The sequence below is a fragment of the Ciconia boyciana genome, chromosome 2 (genome assembly GCF_034638445.1).
Source record: "Ciconia boyciana chromosome 2, ASM3463844v1, whole genome shotgun sequence".
Taxonomy (NCBI): Eukaryota; Metazoa; Chordata; class Aves; order Ciconiiformes; family Ciconiidae; genus Ciconia; species Ciconia boyciana.
The window spans coordinates 66,409,872-66,425,255 of record NC_132935.1 but is presented as its reverse complement, the minus strand read 5'-3'; the positions used below and the strand labels follow the sequence as shown (position 1 = coordinate 66,425,255).

The following is a 15,384-nucleotide window of genomic DNA, read 5'->3' as shown; positions in this document are numbered from 1 at the left end:
AGTTTTTAGAGCTCACAAATCTCATACAGGGTTTTGGTTCTGCCTGGCTTGTCACAGTTGTGAGTTAGTTGCATCCCATGGTTGCCCTGCATAAAACATGATCTAGCTTAGATTAAGTTAAAATAGTTAATCTGTGCTCCCATATTAGAGAAAACAAGTGCAGCAGCTGTTAGAGTTCCCCTAGCTCCATCCCACAGCACCAAACCTCAGGTTTTAAAGCCCCCACTCTTCAGTACTGGAAAGGCAGTCAAAGATGCACAGATGTAAAGTTACAAGATGGACACACAGAGCCTGAGCCAGATACTTCTATACAAAAACCCACAGCAGAACCGCAGCATGGACATGCTGAAGGAAACACAAGGTCACGCAGTGTAGAAGGGGAATTGCATCAGGCCAGGTCCCTCAGAGCGTTTCCTTCCTTGCTGTAAATGCACTGCAATGTACAGTTCCTGACAGCAGGATATGTTGCAGGAAGGTGTCATGGCATCGCAAGTGACTGGGCTGAAAAGGTCTGGCCCCTTCTCTTTTGTACGTCCAAATCCTCCAGCAAAGCCCAAGGGCTCTTGAGGAGCCAGGTGCTGCGCTCACATGCAGGAGCAGAGCACAAACCACAAACAGCTACTTCTGAACACAGTTCTCATAACATAAAGAAGCCCAAGTTAGAAAATTGCCAAGAGGAATGGTGTATCATTAAGTATTCTCTAATTAGGACAGCTAAGATTTCTATCTAGATAGTTTTCCCTAGGAATAGGAATCCAACAGGACAATCCAGCCATTGCTATTGCTAAAGCTCACAACAGCTCTAGCACAAAAGCCTACAGATCACGCAGCAAGCTTCCCCCTTACGTTATACTGCAGCATATCCAGCTAACTTTAGGATCTAATTTAAAATCAAAGCATTCCTCTCCCCAAAGCTTATCTGTTCCTAGCCATTCCAGTGAAAGTTATTTTTATTTTGTGCCCTCTGTCACTTACACTGAAAGCAAGCCAACCTACACAGCGCTGTCAGGAAGCAGGGGACCCACACTGTGTTTTTATGACTGATATTTTTAAAAAAAAGCCTAATCATTTTTCAAAATATAGATAGTAAACTTGGCAGCAGGCTTTGATTAACGCTCAGGATTAATCAGCTGTTGAAATGAAACAGGGAAACGCAGTGTGGAAGTTTAGAAGTCCCTGTATGGAATTTGCGTGTCCTCTTATGATGTATAGGGAAATGCCCCTATACGTGGTGCTTAGGGACATGGTGTAGTGGTGGTCTTGGTAGTGTTAGGTTTACGGTTGGACTTGATGATCTTAAAGATCTTTTCCAACCTATACGATTCTGTGATTCTGTGATTCTGTTGGAAGTGCCAGGACAGCAGGAGGTAAAACGCTGAGCTGTTTTACTCAGGGAGAGCAATATGCTGGCCTGATGCACCAGGGGCTCTGCAGCACGGAGCCCAGCACCAGCAGCCACAGTCCACATGTCCAGCATCCTGCACACGAGCAGAGGTGTACATGCTGCATGGACTTCAGTGGCCCTGCCAATGAAGGACACTCATGTCCTGCCACCTTACCACAGCCACGTAATGACCCTATCCCTTAATTACGTATGCTGACACCCCAGGAGCAACCTCCCACCCGACCTGCATTAGAAGCCCAGGACAGTGCTTTTACAAAGGTGTGACATTTGAAATGGTACGATAGAGCCATTGGCTCCTGCCATACATTTAGTCCCCAAGAGCCGTTCAGTTACCAAAAAGTTGTTTCCTCTGAAAGTGCCTATCCCCCGTAATCAAGTCAGCACTTAGCCCCCTCTTCATCAGGCTGGAGAGACTTGACCAGTGTCTTCTGCTGCAGCAGCTCAGCTCCAGGTTCACCTCTCCTGCCACTTCCTTCCGTGTCCCTCGGCCCAAAGCAGTGCCTGGTTGGGCTAGTCACTGCTCACAGACCTTGACTCCGGACAAGGTCCATGTGGCGTTTTAAGCTGTATTCCCCCTCCCACCCCATCCACTGAGCAAAGAAAGGGCCTTTTATTTTCCTCAGATGCTTTCAGTGATGTCCCAGCAGAGATCAAATTCACTTACAAAAGCATGCCTGGGGAGCGAGAAGCAGCAGTGGAGTGCTAGTAAGCTTAAATTATTTATAAACAGTAAATAAATTAGAAAGGAATTGGTAATATGAGCTCTGAGCAAGGGCTTCTCTGCTCTGCTAAACAGTAAGATGAGTGAAGAAAACTCTTTTCTGGTCAAAGAAATGGAAGAGGAGAATCAGCGGATCACAGGGACAGGCCATGACTGCATGCAGGGGTCTGGTTGCTCCCACAGTCCAGCAGCAGGACTAATTCAGCCCAGTAAATAAAGCCAACATTAGGGTTTGTCTTCCTTGCCTTGATTTTAACACACTGATATATATTCAACCACGGCATTTTAGGACAAATGCAGCGCAGAGACCCCAGAAAGTTTGTTTTCATTCCTTTCTCTGCCACAGGCTTTGTATGTGTCCTCAAACTGGTTTTTTTGGTGTTAGTTGCAACACTAGAGACATAGTTTTAGGCTTACCCAGGCAAAGCTGGGTAAATTTTTATACCAAAACAAGTGCAATAGTTAACTACTGAGGAGATCTGTGAGAAAGGAGAGGTTCCCTCTGTGGAGGCAGAGGATTAGATTAATGAAAACGAACCAGTTGCATCCGGTAGAAGAACAGGTCACAAGGCCAGGAGAGGGATGATAACGTCCTTGGGATTTCAGGATGGTCACAAACCTCAGGAAAATTTCCATTTCATATGCACAGTGCCAATACAGAAATAGCATCATCATGCCCTACCTTTAAAAAAAATTTGAAAAAAAAAAATCAAGCCAAGATATGCCACAAGTGCTTTGCTGCACTACTTCTCCCCCTCTGGGGAAAGATGAGATAAACCTTGTATTACAGTCGTCAGTCATGTTTCTTGCTGTACTTGCTATTGAAAGATACTCGGATTGTACGGGAATTATAATGTTATGGAAACGCCAAACAGAAGGAGCCCCTCGTGTTTCTATTAAAGAACTGAAAAGGAATCTGTGTTAAAACATATAGCTCGGTTTGATTAGTGTTAAGCAGCAAGCACTACATGGTAATCAGCAGCTCGCCTACGCATCATGGTAGTACGGGTGCTAAGCTCGGTTCCTGAAGCCAGATGACGTCAGGAAGCTGCTTCTCCTTTTTCTATAATTATTATAGAATAATTTGAGCTGTTGTAGGAAAAAAAGCTGGAAAGTGCCTATCTTTGATATGCAAGAAATCACAACCCAATGAATTGTATACCAAAAGAAAAGGAAAAGAAAGAAAATTAATATTCGGGGGGGCGGGTAGTCTTGGTTTGGAGGGCGCTAAGGCAGCAGTGAGAGGGGGGTTAAAAACAGCTGCTGGCAGAGCAGCTGCCGGGGGGCTGCTGGCATCTCCCCCTGAAGCGGGGCAGCGGCCCCGGGGTACCCCGCGGCCGGGCACCGCCGCACGCGGCTGCCCAGGCCCTCCCGCAGCCCCGCCGTGTCTTTCCTTCTCAGGTCTGGCTGGCTTCGCTCGGCTCTGCCCAGGAGATCAATACGAGGTACGTCTGTGTTGGTTTATGGTTTGTTGAATAGCAAAAGAGTCAAAAGGAAGGCAGATTGCTGCTGCTTTTTACATCGCAATGAATAAAGCCTTTTCACATCAGCACCCTGAGAAATAGCTATTATTTTTCCTGTATATGCTCTGAAAAACCTTGCAGTTCTCTTTATGTCTGCCTATGTCAGGGCACCTGTCAGAAGACCTGAAAAGTATATTCAGAGCACTGGGTGATGGCTAGTCGAAGAACTACAAGCACTTTTAAAAATTATTTTTAAAATTTAAATTAATAAAAACTAAACCCACAAGCAAAACTCCCTTATTTTTTAAGTGTCTCCCGGAATGAGGGTGTGCTTCTCACTGTCTTATTCATGACAAACATTTCTAATTCCCCTGGAAAAAAGCATATGCCCCATCCCATGCACGCAGAGCAAATTGAACAAGTCCTTGCAAGCGTCCTGTACTGAATGTTTAGACTTTACTTCACCATAACGCAGAGTAGCAGAAAGACACAGAATAACCATTTCTTGAGACCCAGATGTTACCTGCTGTGAGGCTGTGTCAGGATCTCTGGTCACTGCAACATTCCAGTGGAGAACATCGAGGGCAGGTTAATTGGAGATGGATTTAAATAAAAGCCTCCAGCTCCATCCAGAACAGAGCTAACCCCGCAAGAAATTCACAGCAGCTTGGTAATGCATCCCCCCAGCCTGTACTTCCCAGCTGTCTTGATCATCAATTCATTTGTTCCCACTCTCGTTCCCGGTGACAAATCTCTTCTGCCGCTTTCACGCCTGCAAGCAGCATGTGCGTCCTCTGCGGGGCCGATTAGTTGGTGCAGGTCTCTCCCAGCCAGCCCCACAGCCCAAAATGGGCTTGCTGTTCCTACCGCTTCAGACTGTGTTGCTGCACTGTGGGGCTCATTCATTTCCATCACCAGCCAGCCAAAGTCTCGGAGCTGGGGAGGTTGCTGAGCGGGGATGGCCAAAAGCTCACCTACCCTCTCCCCTGCCTGGGAAAGCAGTAGATCTGCCAAGGTGCAGGTGTTAGGAAAGGCCACGGGGGCTTTCATCCTGCCCTCCCAAATCTCCCCCTCCTCCGCTGCCGCTTTCCCTGTAAATAGAGTTAAAACTCCTGCAGCTTCTTTGTTATGAGTCATCTAGTTATATGAAGGTGAAAGCTGGGGTGAGGGGTGCCTTACCAAAAGGAGCGATTAGGAGAGCTGGGAGGCAGAGCTCCTGCAGGATAGACCTTTCCCTTCTGGCTCGATGGGGAGCAGAAGGGCAGCACCTACACCACTAACTCTTCCAACCTACTTCAGACCCTTTCCCCAGTTCTGTTTCTGATATTTGTGCATCACGAGAGCAGATTTCTCAAGCAAATAAGAGGATTTTTCTTCTTCAGATTTTCATGCGTTATGGTCGCCAGCGATGGAAACTGAAAGGCAAAATAGAAGTGAATGGCAAGCAAAGCTGGGATGGAGAAGAAATGGTTTTCCTCCCTCTCATTGTGGGACTGATCTCCATTAAGGTACGCATGCTAGCTCCTTTGCCTGAAAGCAAGGCAGGAGTCGAGAAGCTGCCTTCTCGTACACTATCAGCAAAAACGCAGCAGCAGGTCATTAAACTCTTTGGAAATGAGCCATCATTAGTATTTCCAGCACACCTACTGGAGTGAAGTGCTATAGTATTGTCCAATCTAGATGCTACAAGACTGTAATCAGTTTGGGAGTCCTGTGGGAGAGGTTGGCTTAACTCTCCCCAGACTGGTGTCACAGCCGTACTAACACGTCCCTTGCCTCTCCAGCAACTCAGATTATTTGCACCAAAGCAAGGGAACGCTAGAAACCTGTTTGCTAAGTGTTCAGGAAAACAACAGCAATGAAAAACCCCAAACCTAAAAATCTCACTACTGATGAGTTTTTTAATACTGCTCAGATAAGAGAGCAGTATCTGCTGATCTGGAGAAATGCAGAGGGCTCTCATTTGAACACACACAGGGCCAGTTGGGCATAAGCTGGAGCAGTCCTGAGGTCCATTCTCGCCACCCTGTGCAGAACAGCGGTGCTACACTGTGAGGTAGCAGCGCTGTGAGGTTTCTGCTCACAGTGAGATGGGGATGTGTAGAAAAACCCCTCCGACCTTTTGGCAGCTTCCTAGAGCACAGCAGCTCCCAAAAATTCTTAATGAAAGTCCCTCTGACTCCATGCCCTGTTCCCCAGGGAAAGAACAATTTTTGCAACTCCTAGCAATCAGCAGCGACTTTTCCTCCTAAACTGGAGTCTTTCCATCACTGCTCCATCCCCTCATTGCCCCGGAGTTACAGGAGACAAATACATAGAATAGGGCTCCTTTGGGAATTACTAAGTAGGCCAGCTACATCAGGAGATTGCCTGACATGAAAATTGTCAGTTGCTGAGGGAATATTAGACAGGAAAACATCCAATATGCTCTCCCTGTTCCTACTCTTCCCTTGGGCTCCGCTTATGGTCACTGCAAAAGACCAAATACAAGATCGGATAGCCCCTGCGTCTGAGCCAGTACGGTTGTTCTCTTCTGACACCCAAAAAAACATTAAAAACCATAGAAGCATGATCATATGCAACTATGCATTTATTAAAAAAAAAATAATCTGAATTTTCCCCTAAGTTATGAAGACATAACAGAGTCATATTTTAGAAGCCTTTTAGGAAGGGGTCCAGGCCAGAAAATCAAAACCATTGCCTTGTAATTAAGGATTGCAATGCCTTGTGTGGTCCTAGATATCCTGTTCTTGTCTCTTCCAGGTCACAGAAGTTAAAGGACTTGCTACTCACATCCTTGTGGGAAGCGTTACCTGTGAGACAAAAGACCTGTTTGCAGCTCGGCCTCAGGTGGTTGCAGTAGACATTAACGACCTTGGCACAATAAAGCTGAACCTTGAAATCACCTGGTAGTAAGTAGAGCTGGCTGGTTGGTCACTGGGTCAAGCAGTTGTAAGAATGCAACCAAAGAGAAAAATGTCTCTGTGGTCCCTTCTCTCCTTTTTGCTCCCTGCTGAGGCAGATGGGGAAGGAATTGTGGCCCAAGTTTGGGAGATGAGAAGTAGTTCGTGGTCAGCCACACATTACCTGTGGCAAGTGGGTTTGTGCCTAGGTTCTTAGCTGTGCCTAGTTTCAGCTGTTACAGTAGATGTGGTGAGTACTGACATTACGAGGCACGTGAAACGGATAGGGATGAGAGATCATAGAATTGCCTAAAGAGTATACTTCTTCCCCAAGCTTAAGAAAGGGGCATAACTGAGTCCTTGTATATTCATTAAATTTTTTTAATATTAGTGTAAAGTTCAGTGGGGTTGCTCTGGATTTACTCTTAGCATAGCCAAGTTCAGGAGTTGGCCCATCTTTAAAAGCTGGCTTTTAAGGTCTTCGTACACCATGAGGGTGGTGGGAAATCTAGTATTGTCCATTGTAGACGTGGTGCTTAGGGACATGTTTAGTGGTGGACTTGGCAATGTTAGGTTTATGGTTGGACTCGACGATTTTAAGTGTCTTTTCCAACCTAAATGATTCTATGATTCTATCTGCATTGGTCAGCATAGGTAAGCTGATGGTGTCAGGATTCAAACCCAATTCTCATGGCACTTTAATAAAATTGGTAACTGTCATTTCTAAAGAAGCATTGATGCTTTTAGCTTTTACAGTCATGTAATGCTGTTTCTTGTAATGCAATAAACATGAAGCCAGCAATAACAGCTACTGGTTTCCTTTATAACGCAACAGCTCTATTAATAGTAGAGCACCTTTCTCATTAGTATGTGTGACATTTGTCAGCTCAAATCCAAGAATACTTTTCATGTGAGAAGAATAACATCAGACTACACTACATAAATGATTTGTGAGAGTAGGATAAATGATTTCTGAGAGTGGAATACTTCTACCAGAACCGAAACCCACACTTCTGAGCCTGCTGTCTAATTAACATTTTCTTTTAAACACTTCTGTTAAAAAACTTGTTACCTCTGGGTTTTGATGTGCTAATAAACCACCTTTTCAAAAATCCTTTCCATGGACCTGAAATTCCTTCTCACTCAGCCTAACAACCATTTTTTTTCTGCTTGTGTGTCCATAGCCCCTTTGATGTTGAAGACTTGACCCCGTCCACAGGAAATGTGAGCAAGGCATCTGCTCTCCAGAGGAGAATGTCCATGTACAGCCAAGGCACTCCAGAAACACCAACCTTCAAGGACCACTCATTCTTTGTAAGCTCTGTTTGGCTTCATGTTTATGTAATGAGAAGCACTAGGGCAGCTCAAACACTGAAAACTCTTCGTTGCTTTACACGTCTAAGCTTTTTTTCCCTGGTTCCAGCAGGTTACCCTTACAAATACTTATAAAGCAAGTGCATTCCTAGCTGCTAATCCTAAGAAGTGACTATGATCCTGGCATCTTTGAAACTATGTGGCCAATTATTGCATACCTATTCTTCTTGCCTGACTGCTATAATACTTGAATAATCTTTATGAAATGTGTGTTAATTTCGTAACAGTAACAACCATTACAGCACTATTATTTTTAATGCATCCCATGGTCAAATTTGCCCCTGTATCGAAGATATTCACAGGGTGCTCTTACATTTTGGATGAATCAAATTCTGAATGCTTAATCAGGACTGTGTATTAAGCTGAATAGGCCATCTGTACAGATAGGAATTTTACAAGTGCTGCATCCCATGCCTGTAATTTAGTACTTTGCTACAAGGCATTCCTTTAACTTGCCCTTCCTCACACCCTGTTTGCTTCAACTGTTGAAGAAATGGCTGCATCCCCTGCAAGACAGGCCAAAGTTGACAATCTTAGATGCTCTGCAAGACACTTTCTTTGACAAGCTTCGTCGCAGTCGCTCTTTTAGTGACCTGCCATCGCTCAGGCTAAGCCCAAAAGCAGGGCTAGAGCTATATGTGAGTCCTGGTTTTCGTTTGGTGAGGGATTTTTTCAGTCCCCGTGTGGCACATCCATTCCCACGCATGCTTCATGTGTTGCTCTCTGTTGCAACTCACTCATTTTGCTGACTGATTAGAGGGGAGAACACGACTGGGAGAGCCCATGCTGCTCACATTAAATCAAAGTTCCTCTTGGTTTCTACAGGGATAATGATCAGAAGCCAACTATCTGTGGGTGGAGAGCAGGGCAGGAATACAAGCCAACATGGTATTCTTAAAAATGGCCTGCTACACTGATTGATATTATACATTTGCCTAGTAACATGACTTTCAGATGCTAAAAGTATACCCATGTCGGGGAAAAGAAGAAATGAACCTTTCAGTATAATTATGTTTAGGGAAAAAAAGATGCAAGTTTTGGACACTTTAACCTTATGCACCTTACTAACTTGTGAATGCCTGTAGTTCTTTCCAGCAAATTGTCAGCAAAATAGTAGTTGCCTTTCATCTGTGCTGTGCATTTCCGTGCGTTGGCCACATAACAAAGCAAGATTTGTAGGTCAGATAGGCAGGCTGTGACTCCTATAATGATTTTTCCTCATAGGTCAGTCAGAGAGATGAACATATGTATATGTTGTGGTCATTTTTAGGTCTGTATACGCTGGTTTTGCTTCCTAAATGATCAATGTCCTAGTCAATACACCACCACACAAATTCTTCTGCTTCGTTTTGGCAGAAACTCATGTTGAACAGGACTCCTATGTAACTCATGTTCAACAATTATTAGAGATATCCATGCCACACACAGAACATACTTTCAACAGAAAAGAAATAGTATAGTAATATCACCATTAAAGTGCCATGACACTAGCGAAACTTTTGGAGCAAACTGTGTTAAATTTTAGGGATTGATATTTTAGAAGTCAGAAAATAAATACAATGGAAATCTAATGGGTACAAAAATGCAACCAAGGTGGCTTAAATACAACCCCATTAAAAAGAGACATGCCGCAGGAACTAGAGCAGTGCAGTGGAAATGCTGCCTGAGGAAGTCTGGTAGGACAAGCAGAATTCGAGTCTCTGTTCTGGGACTCGCTTCCTAGAGCTCTCTGCTTACCCGAGAGATGCTGAGCCCAAGTTTTCCAGCAGTTTTCCTGCTGAAATCAGGAGCCATGCCAGATGAAAGCAGAAGTTGGATTTGAAATATTTTTCCCCATCTCTCAAGTCTTGAATGCTTCTTTAATCTTTTTCCTTGCATTTTTCTTTCCTGGGCACATACTGTATTTTTTTTCTCTTTCCAGTGCTACATGAAAAACATTTTCTCTCTTTCTCTACTATCTTTTCAGTCGAATTTGCCAGATGACGTCTTTGAAAATGGAATGGCAACCACTGAGAAGCGACCTCTTTCTTTCACTTTTGGCGACCTGCCTTACGAAGACCGCATGCTCCCTGCCAACGCAGCAGAGTCCTCTTCTGCTCACGTCAGCTCCAGCCCTGACATTGCGACCCCCACCCAGCACCGAGCTCTCAAGTCCTCCAAGAGCTCAAGCCTGGACTGTAGCAGCAGTGACTCCCGCAGGGACTCTGTCAGTGAGCCGAAGGACCTGCCGTCCCAGGGAGAGGGAGCAGTGGTTGAGAACAGGGCCACCCCAAGGGCAGCTCCTGAAGTTTGCCAAAAAAACTCTGATGCTGGGAGCGATCGTGTCTTTATAGAGACAAGCGTCCCGGTGTCTCTCCTGCAGGACACAGATGAAGGTTCAGAGCTCAAGCCCGTGGAGCTGGATACCTATGAGGGCAACATCACGAAGCAGCTGGTAAAAAGGCTTACGTCAGCAGAGGCACCCATGACCCCAGAGAGGCTGCCGTGTGAGGGGTCCATTAGTGGGGAATCAGAAGGATATAAGTCTTATCTTGATGGAAGCATTGAAGAAGCCTTGCAAGGGCTTCTCTTGGCTCTTGAGCCACATAAAGAGCAATATAAAGAGTTTCAGGACCTGGACCAAGAAGTGATGCATCTGGATGACATCCTAAAAGTGAGTACGTTTTCGGAAAATAGTACCCTAAAGAAAATCTGAGCGGGTAGAATCTCCTCCCCTGCCTTGCAAACATCAACGTAGGGTTTTTGGAGATCAGTAAAATTCCTTAGTAGCAGTAGATTTGCTCCTGCTTGGAGCATCCTTTCACAGTGTTGCATTTTTAAACTTGTTGGCAATGTGCTTACCACAGCCTTGTATCCTCAAGCAATGGATCTTTTAATCTACTCGAAACCTGAGGGAAAGAGAAAAAGGTGCAATGGCAGGGGGGTAATGAAATTATACCCTTCTGTGAAGAAACCACTTGTGAACCCGTTGCTTGTGCCATACTGGAGATCAGATTATATCCAACCTTCTGTCTTTAAAATCTATGGGTCACATCCTCAGTGGGTGTACTTTAGCATACTACCCGTGAACTCCGTGGCGCTGTGCAAAACCACACCAGCTGAGGATCAGGCCTTGTAGCCATAGAAGCTGAATTTCCTAAATTGCCAAAGAGATTTAGAAGCATAAGCCTCACTGAAGGTTGCCATCCCCACATCGCCTAGGCTTTTTCCAAGCCTTTTCCTTTTCCCCCATCCATTTGTAAAATGAGAGACATCCTGTCATTACACCAGGATGGACGTAACGTTGAAAATTAGAAAGAAGAAAAGGGTTTTGCATGTGTGGTGTTAATACGTTTACTGCTGATCACTGTGACTCATATCTCCCCCATGAACAATAACTCCTGACGCATTGCTGTGCAAAGAGTATTATATGGGAAATAATCATTTCAAATGCTTCATATTCATACGCAAGTTGGTCTGCTAGTTGTTTAAGCCTCATCATTTAAAAACATGGCTGAGGAGGAAGGAGGGAAGCATTTATCCTTCAACATTATCTTTTTACAAAGAAACTTTGTTAACATCTTTGTTTCCATTGGTGTTTGCAGCTGCATGGTACTTTCCCAAATTAAGTGCTTTCTGACAGCCTGCAGCCCCTGTTTCTTGCACTATTTCCCAAGAAGGTTCAAGCAGGCAAAGCTACCATTAATATTATTTTTTAACGTCTTGGCTGCTCTGCAGCTTGTACAAAGAGGTCAACTATCCAAAGAGCAGAGGGACAATGGAGACTGTTTATTTACGCTCCTTTTATCAGAAGTTACAAAGGGACAGACATGGGATGGGGAGGAAGAGAGAGGACGGACATGTGCAGACAGGATTCCTGCACACTGGAGAAGGATGCCTTTTCCAGATCTGCTTTATGTCTGCGTCCTGCCTACTGATCAGCTTGCAGACCAACACTCAGCTTCGCCAGCAGCCATGCTGGGCTACCCATGCAAAAAGGTTGAGCTGGAATCCAGCTGTGGCTGAAGAACTCTCTCTTGGCAATATCAGATGGGCAGAGAAAAGGAGAAGCCCACATATTGCTGTTTGCTTTTGCCTGAAGAAGCTGCACTACCAGCCCTGAAAGAAATGGTAGCTAAAACCATCAGCGCTGCAGAGAAAGCGAGATGCAGCGCCTGCCTGTGTCACCGAGGTGTTGGGAAGTGTGTTTGATCAGCTAATGACTGTACCATCAGTTTAAGGTGTCGAGCATCATAAGTGCTACCATATGACCATTATAGCATTAATATTGTGTGCAAATGAACTGGAAACAAAACTCTAAGCCTCCTCAGCTCTAGAGGAGCTGGTGCTGAGTCTGAACCTGGAGGCCAATGCATTTCTTTCTGCAAACCGAGACAAAGTCCTGGCTCCCGCCTGGGACTGGAGGATGTGGCTTGTGGAACGGCACCAGTGGCTCCTGGCTGTTTCTGGTCAAATAATGACATAGTGCTGAAGGTGTTGAAGTCATTGCACAAAGCAACAGAGGTGATCCCTCAAGTTACATCTGATCCTACAAGGTGACCCTGGAAGCAACTCTGTGGGCACGTCTGGCTGAATCGCCACATGGGACCGGGGCCTTTGATCCTTCCTACAGCAACAGCAGGGCTTCAGTTGCATTTTTTCCCAGCAGTGAGACAGGATGGCTTCCCCCCTCTCTAGCACTCTTAATTTCCGAGTTACAATACTGCCTTTCTCTGTCACCTAGGAATCTGATGCCTGATTGGCTTTTCCTTGATAAGCCATGTGGCTTCAAAGGCCACGAAAGTCCTCTCATCCCATGAATAAATCTGCAGATATGGGACCAAATTCATTCCCGGCTAAGATCTGTTGGAGTTACATCTGGAATAAATCCGATAGTGCCATTGGATATGTATAAATTGGCTTCTGTAGCTAGAACAGCAATTACGGAACGTGCCTTCCCCTTTCAACTTCCAGCGCATTAATTGCCGTCTCTCCTTTTGGAGGATGCCAAAAGCTGTGTCACTTGGATTCAAGATGTGCTTCTCGTTTCTATAAAATACATCAAATTTTGCCTTTGAGGGTTTTCCTTTGGGGAAGAGAGGGGGTAAGATGGGGAGGGGAGGAGGAAGGGAAGGGTTTTTCCCATTCTCAGGCTTTGATTGTATATGCTATGAATATGAAGGTTTGAAATGAAACAGCCAATAAAATGAAGTTTTAAAAATAAAATGAAGAATTTGAAAGTTTTAAGCTTTATCCTTTTTTTTTCTTTTCTTTCAGTAGTAGCTAATATCTGGGGTTTTCATTGGTTCATTCTGCCTTTGCAGTGCAAGCCAGCAGTAAGCCGAAGCAGGTCCTCCAGTTTAAGTCTAACAGTTGAAAGTGCTTTAGAAAGCTTTGATTTCCTGAACACCTCTGACTTTGATGATGAGGATGGTGGTGGTGTGGAGGTTTGTAATGGTGGAGGAGGTGCAGACTCAGTATTTTCAGATACCGAGATTGAGAAGAATAGGTAAGTTTGTAGTAACTGCCAGCTGTGCTTACGCCAAACTGATACCCTAGCTCTTTGTTGCTAACAGGGGATCCCGGTGCACACATTATTCAAGGAAGACTGACTAATCCTTGATGAGTTTATAGGGTCAGAGGGTTCCCCATGGCTGCTGCATACAAAATCTTTAGCTTCCAGGATCATTTTTTTCCTGTTCAGATATACGCAATCTGTCCTCCAAAGGAGAAGGGTAAATTAAATTAAGCTGACATCAATACTGGCAGAACCTCTTCCTTGACATAGGTTTGGACCTGGCTTTCCTTGGATGTAATTACTAATTCCTCTGTGGTTTTTCCCCCCTCCCTTTGTCTTTTCTCTCTAGCCGAATGAGTCTTTGCAGTGGATTAAGCTTGTCAGTAACAATAACACAGGGCCAGATTTAAGCAGCATGGTGTAGGTTTCCTTTGGAATGTAAGAGTGATGACTGGTACTCTGTTCATGGCCCTGCGTGTTACCTGCCCTTCTTTCATCACTTTTGGTCTTTCTGAGGAAAAAAAAAAATAAATAAAAAAAAAAAGCTGTGGTGTTTGTGCCGTGGCCTGCCATTGTTGTGGTCGTGTGACCTTTAGATGCTGTGTTTCAATCATTAGATCCTAAAAGCATGTTTGCATCCTAGAGCTGACACGATGCCCAGCAGGCACCGAAGCAGCACTAGAGCTGGGAAAAAAGAAAAGAACGTGGTTCCCTCGCACCCCACGCTTTCCAACCAGGGAGCTATACTTCTCGCAGCTTATTGTGGTCTGTTTAAAACAATTTTGAGTGCAAACAAGCAACCACCATGCAGTTCCCATCATCTCACTGCATATCCTCTTTACAGAATAAGACTTGGTGAGAAGAAAAACTTGGAAAATTGTGTTGCTTGCTAAATTGGCACTCTGAGCCCAGTTCAGTCTGCATTGATTTAAGGATCTGGCTTTAACCAGGCACTTTTGCATAAATTTAACTTAAGCAGCAAAATTTTTAGTTAGTTATAAGCTAACTTAGAAAGCAACTAAAATCTTTTAAGTTAAAGTAGAAGTTAAAATTTCATTTTTTCCCCTCTGGCTCATGCCCGGACAGTGTAGATTCCCACTTCCATTTTTAGATGCATGTGTGACTCAGTGTAAAGATTGCAATCGTTGAAACTTCTGAACTTGCAGACAAATACACTTGCCGTCTGGGGACTGACCTCGGGCTTTGCATTTAAACACAGGGAGGACCATTTGGACAACAAGACAATGTTGGAAATAATGATTTAAAACACAGTGAGACTAGCTTTACGCTCTTACAGAAACAATTGGCGAAGCAAGCTGTACACATTGTGCCTAAACCAGCATATGAAAACATCATGTCTGTTACTCCAGCAGTGGTTTTCCTTTCCTTCTGCATTAAATTTGGCAGCAGGAGGACACCGAAAGCACAGAGCTGTTCTTAGCAGCTCGGTGCTTGGGATGGCACAAATGGTAATGGTGCTTAATGCGGAGCAACTGGGGAGATGATTTACCAAGAGATGGGAGAAAACACTGTCATCACCAAGTGACAGTAACGGGGGGTTAAAAGACTTGCTGGTGAGGGCATTGCATCCCTCAAGGCAAACCCGTCAGGCGACAGAGAGCTGTCCCCTCGGTGGGTACAGCCCTTCCGTGCCCGGCCAGGGCAGCAGTGCTCCTTTGCGATATGATGTATTCATCGCGAGGTTTCTGGCTGCTTTTAGCTCTTCTGCCGTGCTCGTTGCTCGTCGCCCTGAGTGAGCGTGTGTGTGTGTGTGCCACGGCAGCAGTCAGCCCTGCACTGACCTCCCTCCCTCATCCCTCCCCAGTTACAGGACAGAGCACCCAGAAGCCAGAGGCCACCTGAGCGAAGCTCTCACCGAGGACACGGGTGTGGGCACCAGCGTGGCCGGCAGCCCTCTGCCCCTGACCACAGGGAACGACAGCCTCGATATAACCATAGTTAAGCACTTGCAGTATTGCACGCAGCTCATTCAGGTACTGGGCCCAGCTCATTTAGGGTAT

At 45.1% G+C, this 15,384-nt stretch overlaps 1 protein-coding gene across 4 annotated transcripts in view; it reads left to right on the top strand.

The window, feature by feature from the left end:
- The window catches only part of RIPOR2 (RHO family interacting cell polarization regulator 2), a 69,579-nt gene that overhangs the window by 42,926 nt on the left and 11,269 nt on the right, over positions 1–15,384 (top strand). The window contains exons 9-15 of one of the 4 annotated variants that reach the window (XM_072852860.1): positions 3,528–3,571; positions 4,972–5,097; positions 6,353–6,501; positions 7,677–7,806; positions 9,833–10,519; positions 13,170–13,354; positions 15,189–15,357. In XM_072852860.1, the coding sequence (XP_072708961.1) occupies positions 3,528–3,571; positions 4,972–5,097; positions 6,353–6,501; positions 7,677–7,806; positions 9,833–10,519; positions 13,170–13,354; positions 15,189–15,357 (1,490 nt within the window). Of the gene's footprint in view, positions 1–3,527; positions 3,572–4,971; positions 5,098–6,352; positions 6,502–7,676; positions 7,807–9,832; positions 10,520–11,450; positions 12,941–13,169; positions 13,355–15,188; positions 15,358–15,384 lie in introns of those variants that run through there. The other 3 variants (XM_072852861.1, XM_072852862.1, XM_072852863.1) reach the window with 3 other exon arrangements.